The following is a 17331-nucleotide window of genomic DNA, read 5'->3' on the forward strand; positions in this document are numbered from 1 at the left end:
GGTTCTGAATTCTCTTAGGTTTTGCTTATCTGTAAAGGTTTTAATTTCTCCATCAAATCTGAATGAGAGTAATCTCGGTGGTAGGTTTTTCCCTTTCATCACTTTATTTATTTATTTAATCTCCCTTGCTCTATACACTGTAATTTATTTAACTGAATCCATGACCTTTCCAAACATTTCTTATTTTATCACATTGCAGATTTTTGTCATTTCTTTTTCTTTTTTTTTTTAATTTTTGAATTTTATTTTTTTTTATACAGCAGGTCCTTCTTAGTCATCAATTTTATACATATCAGTTTATACATGTCAATGCGAATCTCCCAATTCATCACACCACCACCACCACCACCACCCCCTGCCGCTTTCCCCCCTTGGTGTCCATACGTTATTTCTCTACATCTGTGTCTCAACTTCTGCTCTGCAAACCGGTTCATCTGTACCATTTTTCTAGGTTCCACATATATGCGTTAATATACGATATTTGTTTTTCTCTTTCTTGCTTACTTCACTCTGTATAACAGTCTCTAGATCCATCCACGTCTCTACAAATGACCCAATTTCGTTCCTTTTTATGGCTGAGTAATATTCCATTGTATATATGTACTACATCTTCTTTATCCATTCGTCTGTCGATGGGCATTTAGGTTGCTTTCATGACCTGGCTATTGTAAATCGTGCTGCAATGAACATTGGGTTGCATGTGTCTTTTTGAATTATGGTTTGCTCAGGGTATATGCCCAGTAGTGGGATTGCTGGGTCATATGGTAATTCTATTTTTAGTTTTTTAGGGAACCTCCATACTGTTCTCCATAGTGGCTGTATCAATTTACATTCCCACCAACAGTGCAAGAGTGTTCCCATTTCTCCACACCCTCTCCAGCACTTGTTGTTTGTAGATTTTCTGATGATGCCTATTCTAACTGGTGTGAGGTGATACCTCATTGTAGTATTGCTTTGCAGTTCTCTAATAATTAGTGATGTTGAGCAGCTTTTCATGTGCTTCTTGGCCAACTGTATGTCTTCTTTGGAAAAATGTCTAGTTAGGTCTTCTGCCCATTTTTGGATTGGGTTGTTTGTTTTTTTGATATTGAGCTGCATGAGCTGTTTATATATTTTAGAGATTAATCCTTTCTCCATTGATTCATTTGAAAATATTTTCTCCCATTCTGACGGTTGTCTTTTCTTCTTGTTTATGGTTTCCTTTGCTGTGCAAAAGCTTTTAAGTTTCATTAGGTCCCATTTGTTTATTTTTGTTTTTATTTCCATTACTCTAGGAGGTGGGTCAAAAAAGATCTTGCTGTGATTTATGTCAAACAGTGTTCTTCCTATGTTTTCCTCTAAGAGTTTTATAGTGTCCGGCCTTACATTTAGGTCTTTAATCCATTTTGAGTTTATTTTTGTGTTTGGTGTTATGGAGTGTTCTAATTTCATTCTTTTACATGTAGCTGTCCAGTTTTCCCAGCACCACTTATTGAAGAGACTGTCTTTTCTCCATTGTATATCCTTGCCTCCTTTGTCATAGATTAGTTGACCATAGGTGCGTGGGTTTATCTCTGGGCTTTCTATCTTGTTCCATTGATCTATGTTTCTGTTTTTGTGCCAGTACCATATTATCTTGATGACTGTTGCTTTGTAGTATAGTGTGAAGTCAGGGAGTCTGATTCCTCCAGCTCCGTTTTTTTCCCTCAAGACTGCTTTGGCTATTCGGGGTCTTTTGTGTCTCCATACAAATTTTAAGATTTTTTGTTCTAGTTCCATAAAAAATGCCATTAGTAATTTGATAGGGATTGCATTGAATATGTAGATTGCTTTGGGTAGTATAGTCATTTTCACAATCTTGATTCTTCCAATCCAAGAACATGGTATATCTCTATCTGTTAGTATCATCTTTAATTTCTTTCATCAGTGTCTTATTGTTTTCTGCGTACAAGTCTTTTGTCTCCCTTGGTAGGTTTATTCCTAGGTAGTTTATTCTTTTTGTTGCAATGGTAATGGGAGTGTTTCCTTAATCTCTCTTTCAGATTTTTCATCATTAGTGTATAGGAATGCAAGAGATTTCTGTGCATTAATTTTGTATCCTGCAACTTTACCAAATTCATTGATTAGCTCTAGTAGTTTTCTGGTGGCATCTTTAGGATTCTCTATATATAGTATCATGTTATCTGCAAACAGTGACAGTTTTACTTCTTCTTTTCCAATTTGTATTCCTTTAGTTCTTTTTCTTCTCTGATTGCCGTGGCAGGACTTCCAAAACTATGTTGAATAATAGTGGTGAGAGTGGACATCCTTGTCTTGTTCCTGATCTTAGATCAATTGCTTTCAGTTTTTCACCATTGAGAATGATGTTTGCTGTGGATTTGTCATATATGGCCTTTATTATGTTGAGGTAGGTTCCCTCTATGCCCACCTTCTGGAGATTTCTTACCATAAATGGGTGTTGAATTTCGTCAAAAGCTTTTTCTGCATCTATTGAGATGATCATATGGTTTTTCTTCTTCAATTTGTTAATATGGTGTATCACATTGATTGATTTACGTATATTGAAGAAACCTTGCACCCCTGGGATAAATCCCACTTGATCATGGTGTATGACCCTTTTAATGTATTGTTGGATTCTGTTTGCTAGTATTTTGTTGAGGATTTTTGCATCTACATTCATCAGTGATATTGGTCTGTAATTTTCTTTTTTTGTAGTATCTTTTTTTTTTTTTTTTTAATTTATTTAATTTATTATTTATTTTTGGCTGTGTTGGGTCTTCGCTGCTGCGCGCGGGCTTTTCTTTAGTTGCGGCGAGCGGGGGCTACTCTTCGTTGCGGTGCGTGGGCTTCTCACTGCGGTGGCTTATCTTGTTGCGGAGCACGGGCTCTAGGCACGTGGGCTTCAGTAGTTGTGGCACACGGGCTCAGTAGTTGTGGCTCGCGGGCTCTAGAGTGCAGGCTCAGTAGTTGTGGCGCACGGGCTTAGTTGCTCTGTGGCATGTGGGATCTTCCCGGACCAGGGCTCGAACCCATGTCCCCTGCTTTGGCAGGCGGATTTGCAACCACTGCGCCACCAGGGAAGCCCTGTAGTATCTTTGTCTGGTTTTGGTATCAGGCTGATGGTGGCCTCATAGAATGAGTTTGGGAGTGTTCCTTCCTCTGCAGTTTTTTGGAAAAGTTTGAGAAGGATGGGTGTTAGCTCTTTTCTAATTGTTTGATAGAATTCTCCTGTGAAGCCACCTGGTCCTGGACTTTTGTTTGTTGGAAGATTTTTAATCACAGTTTCAATTTCATCACTTGTGTTTGGCCTGTTCATATTTTCTATTTCTTCCTGGTTCAGTCTTGGAAGGTTATACCTTTCTAAGAGTTTGTCCATTTCTTCCAGGTTGTCCATTTTATTGGCATACAGTTGCTTGTAGTAGTCTCTCAGGATGCTTTGTATTTCTGCGGTGTCTGTTGTAACTTCTCCTTGTTCATTTCTAATTTTATTGATTTGAGTCCTCTCCCCCTTTTGCTTGATGAGTCTGGCTAATGGTTTATGAATTTTGTTTATCTTCTCAAAGAACCAGCTCTTAGTTTTATTGATCTTTGCTATAGTTTTCTTTTTTTCTATTTCATTTATTTCTGCTGTGATCTTTATGATTTCTTTCCTTCTGGTAACTTTGGGTTTTGTTTGTTCTTCTTTCTCTAGTCCCTTTAGGTGTAAGGTTAGATTGTTTATTTGAGATTTTTCTTGTTTCTTGATGTAGGCTTGTATAGCTATAAACTTCCCTCTTAGAACTGCTATTGCTGCATCCCATAGGTTTTGGATCATCGTGTTTTCTCTGTCATTTCTTTCTAGGTATTTTTTGATTTCCTCTTTGATTTCTTCAGTGATCTCTTGGTTATTTAGTAACGTATTGTTTAGCCTCCATATGTTTATGTGTTTTACGTTTTTTTCCCTGTAATTCATTTCTAATCTCATAACGTTGTGGTCAGAAAAGATGCTTGATATGATTTCAGTTTTCTTAAATTTACTGTGGCTTGATTTGTGACCGAAGATGTGATCTATCCTGGAGAATGTTCCGTACGCACTTGAGAAGAAAGTGTAATCTGCTGTTTCTGGATGGAATGTCCTATGAATATCAATTACTTCTGTCTGGTCTATTGTGCCATTTAAAGCTTCTGTTTCCTTATTTATTTTCATTTTGGATAATCTGTCCATTGGTGTAAGTGAGGTGTTAAAGTCCCCCACTATTAATGTGTTACTGTCGATTTCCTCTTTTAGAGCTGTTAGCAGTTGCCTTATGTATTGAGGTGCTCCTATGTTGGGTGCATATATATTTAAAATTGTTATATCTTCTTCTTGGATTGATCCCTTGATCATTATGTAGTGTCCTTCCTTGTCTCTTGTAACATTCTTTATTTTAAAGTCTATTTTATCTGACATGAGTACTGCTACTCCAGCTTTCTTCTGATTTCCATTTGCATGGAATATCTTTTTCCATCCCCTCACTTTCAGTGTGTATGTGTCCCTAGGTCTGAAGTGGGTCTCTTGTAGACAGCATATATATGGGTCTTATTTTTGTATCAATTCAGAAAGCCTGTGTCTTTTGGTTGGAGCATTTAATCCATTCACGTTTAAGGTAATTATCAATATGTATGATCCTATGACCATTTTCTTAATTGTTTTGGTTTGTTTTTGTAGGTTCTTTTCTTCTCTTGTTTTTCCCACTTAGAGAAGTTCCTTTATCATTTGTTGTAGAGCTGTTTTGGTGGTGCTGAATTCTCTTAGCTTTTGCTTGTCTGTAAAGCTTTTGATTTCTCCATCGAATCTGAATGAGATCCTTGCTGGCTAGAGTAATCTTGGTTGTAGGTTCTTCCCTTTCATCACTTTAATTATATCATGCCACTCCCTTCTGGCTTGTAGAGTTTTTGCTGAGAAATCAGCTGTTAACCTTATGGGAGTTCCCCTGTATGTTATTTGTCATTTTTCCCTTGCTGCCTTCAATAATTTTTATTTGTCTTTAATTTTTGGCAGTTTGATTACTGTGTGTCTCGGCGTGTTTCTCCTTGGGTTTATCCTGTGTGGGTCTCTCTGGGCTTCCTGGACTTGGGTGGCTATTTCCTTTCCCATGTTAGGGAAGTTTTAGACTATAATATCTTCAAATATTTTCTCTGGTCCTTTCCCTCTCTCTTCTCCTTCTGGGACCCCTATAATGTGAATGTTGTTGCGTTTAATGTTGTCCCAGAGGTCTCTTAGTCTGTCTTCATTTCTTTTCATTCTTTTTTCTTTATTCTATTCCGCAGCAGTGAATTCCACCATTCTGTCTTCCAGGTCACTTTATCCGTTTTTCTGCCTCAGTTATTCTGCTATTGATTCCTTCTAGTGTATTTGTCATTTCAGTTATTTTATTGTTCATCTCTGTTTGTTTGTTCTTTAATTCTTCTAGGTCTTTGTTAAACATTTCTTGCATCTTCTCGATCTTTGCCTCCATTCTTTTTCCGAGGTCCTGGATCATCTTCACTATCATTATTCTGAATTCTTTTTCTGGAAGGTTGCCTACCTCCACTTCATTTAGTTGTTTTTCTGGGGTTTTATCTTGTTCCTTCATCTGGTACATAGCCCTCTGACTTTTCATCTTGTCTAGCTTTCTGTGAATGTGGTTTTTGTCCCACAGGCTGCAGGATTGTAGTTCTTCTTGCTTCTGCTGTCTGCCCTCTGGTGGATGAGGCTATCTAAGAGGCTTGTGCATGTTTCCTGATGGGAGGGACTGGTGGTCGGTAGAGCTGGGTGTTGCTCTGGATGGCAGAGCTTAGCAAAACTTTAATCTTCTTGTCTGCTGATGGGTGGGGCTGGGTTCCCTCCCTGTTGGTTGTTTGGCCTGAGGCAACCCAACACTGGAGCCTACCTGGGCTCTTTGGTGTGGCTAACGGCAGACTCTGGGAGGGCTCACGCCAAGGAGTACTTCCCAGAACTTCTGCCGCCAGTGTCCTTGTCCCCACGGTGAGCCACAGCCACCACCCGCCTCTGCAGGAGACCCTCCAACACTAGCAGGTAGGTCTGGTTCAGTCTCCCCTGGGGTCACTCCTCCTTCCCCTGGGTCCTGATGCGCACACTACTTTGTTTGTGCCCTCCAAGAGTGGAATCTCTGTTTCCCCCAGTCCTGTAGAAGTCCTGCAGTCAAATCCCACTAGCCTTCAAAGTCTGATTCTCTAGGAATTTCTCTTCCTGTTGGGAACCTGACGTAGGGCTCAGAACCTTCGCTCCAGTAGGTGGACTTCTGTGGTATAAGTGTTCTCTAGTCTGTGAGTCACCCTCCCAGCAATTATGGGATTTGATTTTACTGAGATTGCGCCCCTCCTATCGTCTCATTGTGGCTTCTCCTTTGTCTTTCGATGTGGGGTATCTTTTTTGGTGAGTTTCAGTGTCTTCCTGTTGATGATTGTGCAGCAGCTTGTTGTGATTCTGGTGTTCTCACAAGAGGCAGTGAGAGCACATCCTTCTACTCCGCTCTCTTGGTTCCTGTCCCTTTCATCACTTTAAATATGTCCTGCCACTCCTTTCTGGCTTGCAGAGTTTCTGCTGAAAAATCAGCTCTTAACCTTATGGGGATTCCCTTGTATGTTATTTGTTGCTTTTCCCTTGCTGCTTTCAGTATTTTTTTTTTGTATCTAATTTTTTTTAATAGAATGAGCTCGTCGATTATTACATAGGCATATGGGAGTCCACGGATATATTTTTTTAAATTTTTATTTATTTAATTTATTTATTTACGGTTGTTTTGGGTCTTCGTTTCTGTGCAAGGGCTTTCTCTAGTTGTGGAACGTGGGGGCCACTCTTCATCGCGGTGTGCGGGCCTCTCACTATCACGGCCTCTCTTGTTGCAGAGCACAGGCTCCAGACGCGCAGGCTCAGTAATTGTGGCTCACGGGCCTAGTTGCTCCGCGGCATGTGGGATCTTCCCAGACCAGGGCTCGAACCCATGTCCCCTGCATTGGCAGGCAGATTCTCAACCACTGCGCCACCAGGGAAGCCCTGTATCTAATTTTTGATAGTTTGATTAATATGTGTTTTGGCACGTTTCTCTTTGGTTTATCCTGTATGGTACTCTCTGTGCTTCTTGGACTTGATTGACTATTTCCTTTCCCATGTTAGGTTACTTTTCGATTATAATCTCTTCAAATATTTTCTCAGACCCTTTCTTTTTCTCTTCTTCTGGGACCCCTATAATTCGAATGTTGGTGCGTTTAATGTTGTCCCAGATGTCTCTGAGACTGTCCTCAATTCTTTTTATTCTTTTTTTTCTTTATTCTGCTCCCTGGCAGTTATTTCCACCATTTTATCTTCCAGCTCACTTATCCGTTCTTCTGCCTCAGTTATTCTGTTATTGATTCCTTCTAGAGTATTTTCAATTTCAGTAATTGTATTGTTCATCACTGTTTGTTTGCTCTTTAGTTCTTCTAGATCCTTGTTAAATATTTCTTGTACTTTCTCCATTCTGTTTCTGAGATTTTGGATCATCTTTACTGTCATTACTCTGAATTCTTTTTCAGGTAGTTTGCCTATTTCATCTTCATTTATTTGGTCTTGTAGGTTTTTACCTTGCTCGTTTATCTGTAACAAATTTTTTTGTCATTTCTTTTTTTTGATGGGTGATGCTGTATTCCTGTCTTACTGGTTGTTTGGCCTGAGACGTCCAGCACTGGAGTTTGCAGGCAGTTAGACAGAGCTGGGTCTTGGTGCTGAGATGAGGACCTCTGGAAGACCTCACTCTGATTGATATTCCCTGGGGTGTGAGGTTCTCTGTTAGTCCAGCGGTTTGGACTCAGAGCTCCCACCACAGGAACTCGGGCCTGACCTCTGGCCTGGGAACCAAGATCCCACAACCTGGTCTCTGGGGGTTCCTCCTGTCCCCTTAGGTGTCTGTAGTCCCTCACCAGTGCCTGATAGGTGCCCTAGTTGTGAGGTGCCGCAAATTCCACGTCCTCCTAGTATGCCATCTTGACTCCACCCTTCAGCATGGACATTTTAACAATATTAATTCTTTTTTTAAATAAATTTATTTATTTACCTATTTTTTGGCTGTGTTGGGTCTTCGTCGCTGCATGTGGGCTTTCTCTAGTTGCAGCGAGCGGGGGCTACTCTTCATTGTGGTGCGCGGACTTCTCATTGTGGTGGCCTCTCTTGTTTCAGAGCAGAGGCTGTAGGCGCGTGGGCTGCAGTAGTTGTGGCACGCGGGCTCAGTAGTTTGTGGCTCACGGGCTCTAGAGTGCAGGCTTACTAGTTGTGGCACACGGACCTAGTTGCTCTGTGGCAGTGGGATCTTCCTGGACCAGGGCTCGAACCCATGTCCCCTGCATTGGCAGGCATATTCTTAACCACTGCGCCACCAGGGAAGTCCCACAATATTAATTCTCTTGATTCATGAACACAAGTTATCTTTCCATTCATTTGTGTCTTCATCAGTTTCTTTCATCAGTGTTTTATCAGTTTTGGTGTATAGATTTTCACTTTCTTGGTTAATTTATTCCTAAGTATTTTATTGTTTTTGATGTTAATGTAAATGAGATTGTTTTCTTTATTTTTTTTTTTCAGATAGTTCATTTTTAGTGTATAGAAACACAACTGATTTTGTATCCTGAAAGTTTACTGAGTTTGTTGATTAGTTCTAACAGTTTTTTGGTATAGTCTTAAGGATTTTCTCTATACAAGATCATGTCATCAGCAAACAGACAGTTTTACTTTCTTTCTGAGTTAGATGCCTTTTGTTTGTTTTTCTTGTTTAGTTTCTCTGGTTAGGATTTATGGTACTTTGTTGAAAAGTAGTGGTGAGAGTGGGCACCCTTATCTTGTTCCTGATCTTAGAGAGAAAGCTTTCAACCTTTCACCATGGAGTATGATGTTCACTTTGGGCTTGTCATATATGGCCTTTATTATATTGAGGTATGTTTCTTCTATACCCACTTTATTGAGAGTTTTTATTATGAAAGGATGTTGAATATTTGTCAAATAATTTTTCTGCATCTATTGAAATGATCATATGATTTTTACCTTTCATTCTATTAATGTGGTGTATCACATTTTGTTGATTTGTGTATTTTGAACCATCCTTGCCTCCCAGGGATAAATCCCAGTTGATCATGGTGTATGATCCTTTTAATGTGCTGTTGAATTCAGTTTGCTAGTATTTTGTTGAGAATTTTTGCATCTGTATGCATCAGGGATTTTGGCCTGTAGTTTTCTTTTCTTGTAGTGTTCCCATCTGGATTTGGTTTCAGGGGACTGCTGGCCTTGTAAAATGAGTTTGGGTGTGTTCCCTCCTATTTAATTTTTTGCAAGAGTTTGAGGATTAGCGTTAATTCTTCTTTACATGTTTGGTAGATTTTACCCATGACGCCATCTGGTCCAGGGCTTTTTGTTGTTGTTGTTGAGAGGTTTTGTATTAGATTCAGTTTCCTTACATATTATTGGTTATGTTCAGATTTTCTATGTTTTATGATTAAGTCTTGGTAGATTGTATGTCTCTAGGAATTTGTCCATTTCTTCTGTGTCATCCCATTTGTTGGCATATAATTGGTCAAAGTAATGTCTTATGATCCTTTTAATTTCTGTGTCATCAGGCATAAAGTCTCCTCTTTCATTTCTAATTTTATGTTTGAATCCTCTCTCTTTTTTTCATGGTAAATCTAGCTAACGGTTTGTCAATTTTGTTTATCTTTTCAAAAAAACCAGCTCTTAGTTGTGTTGATAGTTTATTTCTTTTTATTGCTGAAAAATATTCCATTCTCTGGATATACCAGTGTTTATCCATTCACCTATTGAAGGACACCTTAGTTGCTTCCAGTTTTTGGTAATTATGAATAAAGCTGCTGTAAACATTCATGTGCAGGTTTTTGTGTGGACATAAGTTTTCAACTCATTATGGTACATACTTAGGAGCACAGTTGCTGAATCATATGGTAAGACTATGTTTAGCTTTATAAGAAACTGTCATACCATCTCTTAAAGTACTGTATTGCTTTGTATTCCCGCCAGCAATGAATAAGAGTTCTTCTTATTCCACATCCCTAGTAGCACTTGGTGTTATCAGTGTTCTGGATTTTAGCAATTTTAATAGATGTGAAATGGTATCTCATTGTTTAAATTTGCAATTACCTAATGACATATGATGTTGAGCATCTTTTCATATGATTGTCGTCTTTATATCTTCTTTGGTTAGGTCTCTGCTTAGATATTTTGCCCACTTTTAAACTTGGTCCTTTATTTTTTTAAACAGTTTCCTTTAGTTCTTTGAATATATATATATAATAGCTGCTTTCCATTCCTAATTTTAAAAAATCTAAGAAGTAAGCCCCTTCTGGGACATTTTTTTTGTTGGTTGCCTTTTTTTTTTTTTTTTTTTTAGTTCTTGTTTGTATTTTTAAGCATAGCTTCCTCAGATCACCCCCTGAGTCAGTATAAATCAGTGGTCAGCCAATGATGGGCCAGAAGATTTCCTTAAATGCCTTGAACCAGTAAGTTCTCCATCTTTTGCCAAGAGGATCTTTGTGTGAAGGTATACTTCATACTTTAGGAAGTTTATAAATCAGCCTTAGTTTTCATTTCTTATTTCCAGAGTTGAATGACTGGGGCCTTCTCCTGTCCCATTTCTTTCCTGGGTAGGTGCACAGTCTTGTATACTCATGCATACTTTCAGATCCCCAAGAATATGTTGGAACCTTTCAAAGTTCCCCTATGACCATCTGGTTTTCAAGGTCTTCCTTTTAAATTTTTAGCCAGGCTCTTGTTTGCCCCAAATTGAAATAACAGCCTTAGGCAGCTGTGATATTATCAGAAGATTGCTATGGTTTTCTTGGTATGCCTGGGGGAAAGGACTTTTTACATAGAGCTGAGCTCTGAGTCAAATCAAATATAACAACACCCTAGGAATGGAGATTTTCCAGGTAGCTGCTAGTTTGGTGAAAATATTGACTGTGTTCTGGGGATGGGGCTTTTAATGAAGCTCCAAAAGATCCATTGGCTGTGATAATGCTGACTTTCATGGCTACCATACCTCTGAGCTTGGAAGGGAGGGAGGATGGGAATAACCTCAAGTTAAAACTTCACAGACTGGTGTTCTTACTGAGGTTCATTAGTTTTTTTTGAATCGATACTTTTCAGTTCATTCTGTGCCTTTGGTTAATTTCCAATGTTCTGACCTGTTTTTTTGTTTTTGTTTTTTTAATGTTTTGCCTGTATTTTATTGCCCAAGTAGGGGAATTCATTCACTAAGGTCCTGAGCTTGATGTTCTGGACATTAGTTTGTTGACACCTCTAATTTTGGTGGACAAACAATGTTCTTCTGAGACATTGCTTTAATATTTATTATGTATATAAATTGTGGTTTGTAAATGACAGATAAAACATTAGCACTTTTTCTTTTTGCAGAAACTTTTAGGCATACATTTGGGACAATTATATTCTTTCTTTTTCAGGTTCCTATTAGTTCTGAGTCTGTAGACCCATCTGATGATATTGAGGTACAATCTTTGATATGTCAGAAAGAATGCAGCAAAACTGTGAACACTGAAGCCTTAATGACAGTATTTCACCCTCAGGATTTGGAGACTCTTAATTCCAAAACGGTAGGAAAACAAAATATTTAAATCTATAGATTGAAGCAGTTGATCAAAAATAAAAATCTTAGATCAGACTGAAAACTCTTCTTTTTGAGCTTGAAAAGGTTTTCTAGCAGGTACTACTGTGTGACATGTTTGGTTCCATTAGAAAATAGGACTGTTATCAAGAATTAAGATGAAAGTTGAACCTTGGGTTTTATTTGCATAGATTTCTAACAGTCAATCCTAATTGGGGTGATTGGTGAGAATGATGGTTCAAAGCTTTACCTCCTAGGTGTCATGGTTTTCCCATTTTAATATGAGTTTAGCTAAGAACTAAAATAGTAAATTAAACCTGTTATGCTCCCATGGATTTTAAAGATTTTTGTGATGACAGTGGTCCAGTGTTTAGCCCATCTGTGAATACTGATTTTGACTTTCTGTGTTCTTGTTTTCCATAGGTATTGTTTCATGGTGAAGAGAGTTATCGAGTTATTTGAAACTTAATTTCAAATTAAGTTAATTTCTCACCATGTTTAGTTGCTTTGATTTTTTTGTTATAGTTGAAAGAAAAGATGAAGGAACAGTCCTGGAACATCCTGTTTACAGAATGTGGGCGTGGTGTTAGCATGTTTCGGACCAAAAAGACTCAAGATCTGGTTGTAAGAGGGATTCCAGAGACCTTAAGAGGAGAGCTCTGGATGCTTTTTTCAGGTATTACATTTATTCACTTTATTCATTTAACAGACATTAACTATGCCCCTTCTAGGAGTTATGTACTAAGCTAAATAAAAATAATTACAAAGATGGCTAGGACTAAGTCTTATCATGAGTTCAGACTAGTCACAGAGAGTACGGTAGCTATGTGTACTTACCTATATATCCATACATCCATTGTCTGAGCAGATTAGTTTATTAGGCAATAGCTAACTGCAAGGGACGGGGTGGGAATCTCTAGTGTCAGAAGAAATTTAAGGGGAAAAGACAGTTCATGAAGATGTTATTCTTTTGGATAAGATTGCTGTCCTGATGTTATAGATTCTAGTGGGAAGCTTTTCCTTTTATTTGTTTGTACTCACATAACACTTGAGCATAAAGCTTAATTTAAAAGTAATCCAGTTCTTCATGTATATAGGCAAGTAGTAGCTTTGTTATGTTCCTCTTCTTTTGTATGTTAATGTGATCATCTGTACAGGTGCTGTTAACGACATGGCTGCTAATCCTGGCTATTATGCTGAAGTGGTTGAGCAGTCTTTAGGGACCTGCAACTTGGCTACTGAAGAAATTGAACGTGATTTGCGTCGCTCCCTGCCTGAGCATCCAGCCTTTCAGAGTGACACTGGCATATCTGCTCTGAGGCGGGTACTCACTGCTTATGCATTCAGGAATCCCAAAATTGGATACTGCCAGGTATGATTTCATTATGAGCTCAACTGTTATTGTGTTCCAAATGATAAAATCACATCAAATCCAACTCTACTAATAAGGACAGAGATTGGGCTGAGATTGATAGTGGATATTATTAATGTAAGAATGATAGTGGGAATACTTAGAATTGATATTCCATTAATTCATTTTTCTTTTATATTTAACAAATATTTACTGAATTCCTGCTCTGTGAAAGATACTGTGCTAGGTGCTCAAGACTATATAAAGCTGAATCAGATAAGAATCCTGCCCTTAAAAGTATATGGACTGGTAGGTATTAAAACATATTCAAGGACTTCCCTGGTGGTGCAGTAGTTGGGAATCCGCCTGCTAGTGCAGGGGACACCGGTTCAATCCCTGGTCTGGGAAGATCCCACATGCCACGGAGCAACAAAGCCTGTGTGCCACAACTACTGAGCCTGCACTCTAGAGCCCATGAGCCACAACTACTGAGGCCACGAGCCACAACTACTGAAACCTGTGCACCCTAGAGCCCACACGCCACAACTGCTGAGCCCACACACCACAACTACTGAAGCCCACGCACCTAGAGCCCGTACTCTGCAACAAGAGAAGCCACTGCAGTGAGAAGCGCGTGCACCTCAACGAAGAGTAGCCCCCGCTTGCTGCAACTAGAGAAAGCCCATGTGCAGCAACAAAGACCCAATGCAGCCAAAAATAAATAAAAAATTTAAAAACAAAAACAAACAAAAAAGCATATTCATTGGCAAAAGAACAACAAATGAGACAATTTATTAGAGAAATATTAAGTCTCACCAGGATTTATAATAGGGATAAGTTGGAGGAACAGAGAGGGCTGCATGGAAGAAGTGGCATTTGTAGGTCTTGAAATTGGTGAATTTTAGATGTATGGAGATGGAATGAAATACCATTGTAGGTGAAGGGATCAGTGTAACCAAACACAGAGGTAAATGTGGAATATATGTAGGACCATGTTCTGTTTAGTAGAATTGTAGAGTGAATGAAGTGAAGTAATTGAGGGAAAAAATCAATAAGGTAGATTGGGATAGGTCAGGAGTTTGAATGTTACTTTGTAGGCAGTGGGGGAATCACTGAAAAAAATCCTTTAGGAGAACACTAAAGGGTATGCTAGACTGCTAACACAAATAATCTCAAACACAATAGAAGTTTACTTAAAGGAATAAACAGAGGAGAGCAAATATTCAAGTCAGTAGGTAGCTCTCCTCCATGTGATTATTCAGGGATTTAGGCTGACAACAGGCTCTGTCATCTTCAAAACATGGCTTCCAAGGTGCTCTTTCATTGCCATTACTACTCACAGGAAGAGGGGAGAGACCATGGAGAAACAATTATGGGAAATTTTATTGGCCAGGCCTGGAAGTTGCATACATCACTTCACCCGCATTTTATTGGAGGATCTTGGTCTCATGGCCATACCTATTCATAAAGAAGTCTGCAAAATGTAGTGCGGTTGAGCACACGTACATCCAGATACTATGGAAGAAGGGGAGATTGGGTTAGGGTGGATAGCTAGCACTCTCAGCCACACATTCATTTATGATGGGGTTGAGTACCCATAATGATTACATATCAGTCCGACCTATCCATTGAAACTTATCAATAGAGAGGTATTTTTGAAAAGCAATTTAAGTGAGTGGATCATCTGAATGACAAGTATTTAGCATGTTTTAGGATCTCTGAAAGGTAATAAAGAAGCATAATGCTTCTTTTCTCAAAGAGCTTACACTCAGAGAGCCTGTAATGTTATCTATATGTGGTAGTTTAAAGGCAGCTTCAAAGTAGGCAATACTTGATTTTTGACTTCTAAAAAATGAAAACAAAATTAGAAACATGGAGGGCCAGAGGAAAGTTATTCAGAGTTAGGTAACACTATAAGCAATACCATTCAGGTGAAAATAAGCCTGCCATGGAGATCAGACTGGCTAGGTTCGTGCTGGAATCAAGAAGTAAATAAGTTTGTGTGAGGCAAGATCATGGTGAATCTTTCAAGCTTGGGAGAAGTTTGAATTTAATATGATAAGCAGGTTTTATTGCTTTTGATCAAAAACTCAGGTGAGCCATACTGACTCATGGCTGACTGACTGGCTTTGTTTATCTTTTCTTCCTTCTTCCATCCTTCCCTCCCTTCCTTCCATCTATCTGATCTATCTTCTTCCTTCTTTTCTTCCTTTCCTTTTTTCATTCCTTTTTCCTTTCATCTATCTAGAGATAGAATTCACATACCAGAAACTTCACCCATTAGTGTTTTTTAGTATATTCACAAAGCCATGCAACCATCATCACAGTCTTAACTCCATAACACTTTCATCACCCCAGAAAGAAGCCCCACATCCATTAGTAGTTACTCCCCATTTTTCCCTACTCCCAACCCTAGGCAATCACTAATCTACTTTTCTGTTTCTATGGATTTGCCTATTACGGATATTTTATCTAAATGGAGTGATACAATATGTGGTCTTTTGTGTCTGCCTTATTTCATTTAGCATATTGTTTTCCAGGTTCATCCATGTTGTAGCGTGTATTAGTACAGTACTTCATTCCTTGCTATGGCTGAATAATAGTCCATGGTATGGATATACAACATTTTGTTCAACAATTGGTAGGCATTTTGGGTTGTTTCCACATTTTTGCTCTTGTGAATAATGTTGCCATGGATATTCGTATACAACTTTTTGTGTGGATGTGGTTTTTGATTCTTTTGGGTATTTAGCTAGAAGTGGAATTGCTGAGTTATGTGGTAACTTTATGTAACTTTAACATTTTGGGGCAATGCCAAACTATTTTAAAAAGAGACCATACCATTTTACATTCCCACCAGCAATGTGTGTGATGGTTCCAATTTCTCCACATCCTCGGTGACACTTGTTATTATCTCTCTTTTTGATTATAGCCATCCTAGTGAATGTGAAGTGGTATCTCGTTGTGGTTTTGATTTGCATTTCCCTAACATGCTTATTGGCCATTTGTATATCTTCTTAGGAGAAATGTCTATTCAAATCCTTTGCCCATTTTTAAAATTGGATTATTTATCTTGTTACTGTTGAGTTGTAATGGTTCTTTATATATTTTGGATACTAATCCTTTATCAGATATAGTATTTGCAAAATTTTTCTCCTGTTCTGTGGATTGTTTTTTCACTTTCTTGATGGTGTTCTTTGAAGCACAGAAGTTTTAATATTTGTTTTTGTATGTTTTTCGTTTGTTGTGTGTGCTTTTGATGTCATATCTAAGAAGCCATTGCCTAATCCAAGGTCAAGAAGATTTAGTCCTATGTTTTCTTCTAAGGGTTTTATAGTTTTAATGCTTAAATTTAGGTTTCTGGACCATTTTGTCTTAGTTTTTGTGTGTGGTGTATGGAAAAGCTTCAGCTTCATTCTTTTACTTGTGGATAGCCAGTTGTCCCAGTGCCATTTGTTGAAAAAAAGCAGTCTTTGACTCATTGAATTGCCTTGGCACCCTTGCTGAAAATCACTTCACTATAAATGTTAGGGTTTATTTCTTGACTCACAATTCTATTCTATTGACTTATGTTTCTGTTCTTATGCCAGTATCACACTGTCTTTTTTACTACAGCTGTGTAGTAAGTTTTGAAATTGGGAACTGTGAGTCCTTTAACTGTTTTTTTTTCCAAAATTGTTTTGGCTTTTTAGGTCTCTTGCATTTCCATATGAATTTTAGGATCTGTTTGTCAATTTCTGGATAAAGAAGAAAAATCCAACTGGAATTTTCTTAGTCATTGCATTGAATCTGTAGATCAACTTGGGGGATATTGTATATTAACAATATTAAGTCTTCTAGTCCGTGAACACAGGATGTTTTTCTTTTCCATTTATTTAATTCTTTTAAAATTTCATTCAAGGTTGTTTCGTAGTTTCCTATGTGCAAGACTTTACTTCCTTTGTTAATTTTATTTCTAAGTTTTTCATTCTTTTTGACATTACAGTAAATGGAATTGTTTTCTTGATTTTATTTTTGGATTGCTCAATGCCAGTATATAGAAATACAATTGATTTTTGTATATATTGATTTTGTATCCTGCAACTTTACCAGATTCATTGATTAGCTCTAGTAGTTTTCTGGTGGCATCTTTAGGATTCTCTATGTATAGTATCACGTCATCTGCAAACAGTGACAGTTTTACTTCTTTTCCGATTTGGATTCCTTTTATTTATTTTTCTTCTCTGATTGCTGTGGCTAAAACTTCCAAAACTATGTTGAATAATAGTGGTGAGAGTGGGCAGCCTTGTCTTTTTCCTGATCTTAGTGGAAATGGTTTCACTTTTTCACCATTGAGAATGATGTTGGCTGTGGGTTTGTCATATATGGCCTTTATTATGTTGA

The 17331-nt window shown here is 38.1% G+C and overlaps 1 protein-coding gene across 4 annotated transcripts in view; it reads left to right on the forward strand.

The window, feature by feature from the left end:
• Positions 1–17331, forward strand: part of TBC1D8B (TBC1 domain family member 8B) — a 78024-nt gene that overhangs the window by 33865 nt on the left and 26828 nt on the right. For all 4 annotated transcript variants that reach the window (XM_068532848.1, XM_068532849.1, XM_068532850.1 and 1 more), the window contains exons 8-10: positions 11437–11586; positions 12123–12273; positions 12755–12969. In XM_068532848.1, coding sequence (XP_068388949.1) covers positions 11437–11586; positions 12123–12273; positions 12755–12969 — 516 coding nt within the window. The remainder of the gene's footprint in view (positions 1–11436; positions 11587–12122; positions 12274–12754; positions 12970–17331) is intronic.

Source organism: Eschrichtius robustus, chromosome X (assembly GCF_028021215.1).
Source record: "Eschrichtius robustus isolate mEscRob2 chromosome X, mEscRob2.pri, whole genome shotgun sequence".
NCBI lineage: Eukaryota > Metazoa > Chordata > Mammalia > Artiodactyla > Eschrichtiidae > Eschrichtius > Eschrichtius robustus.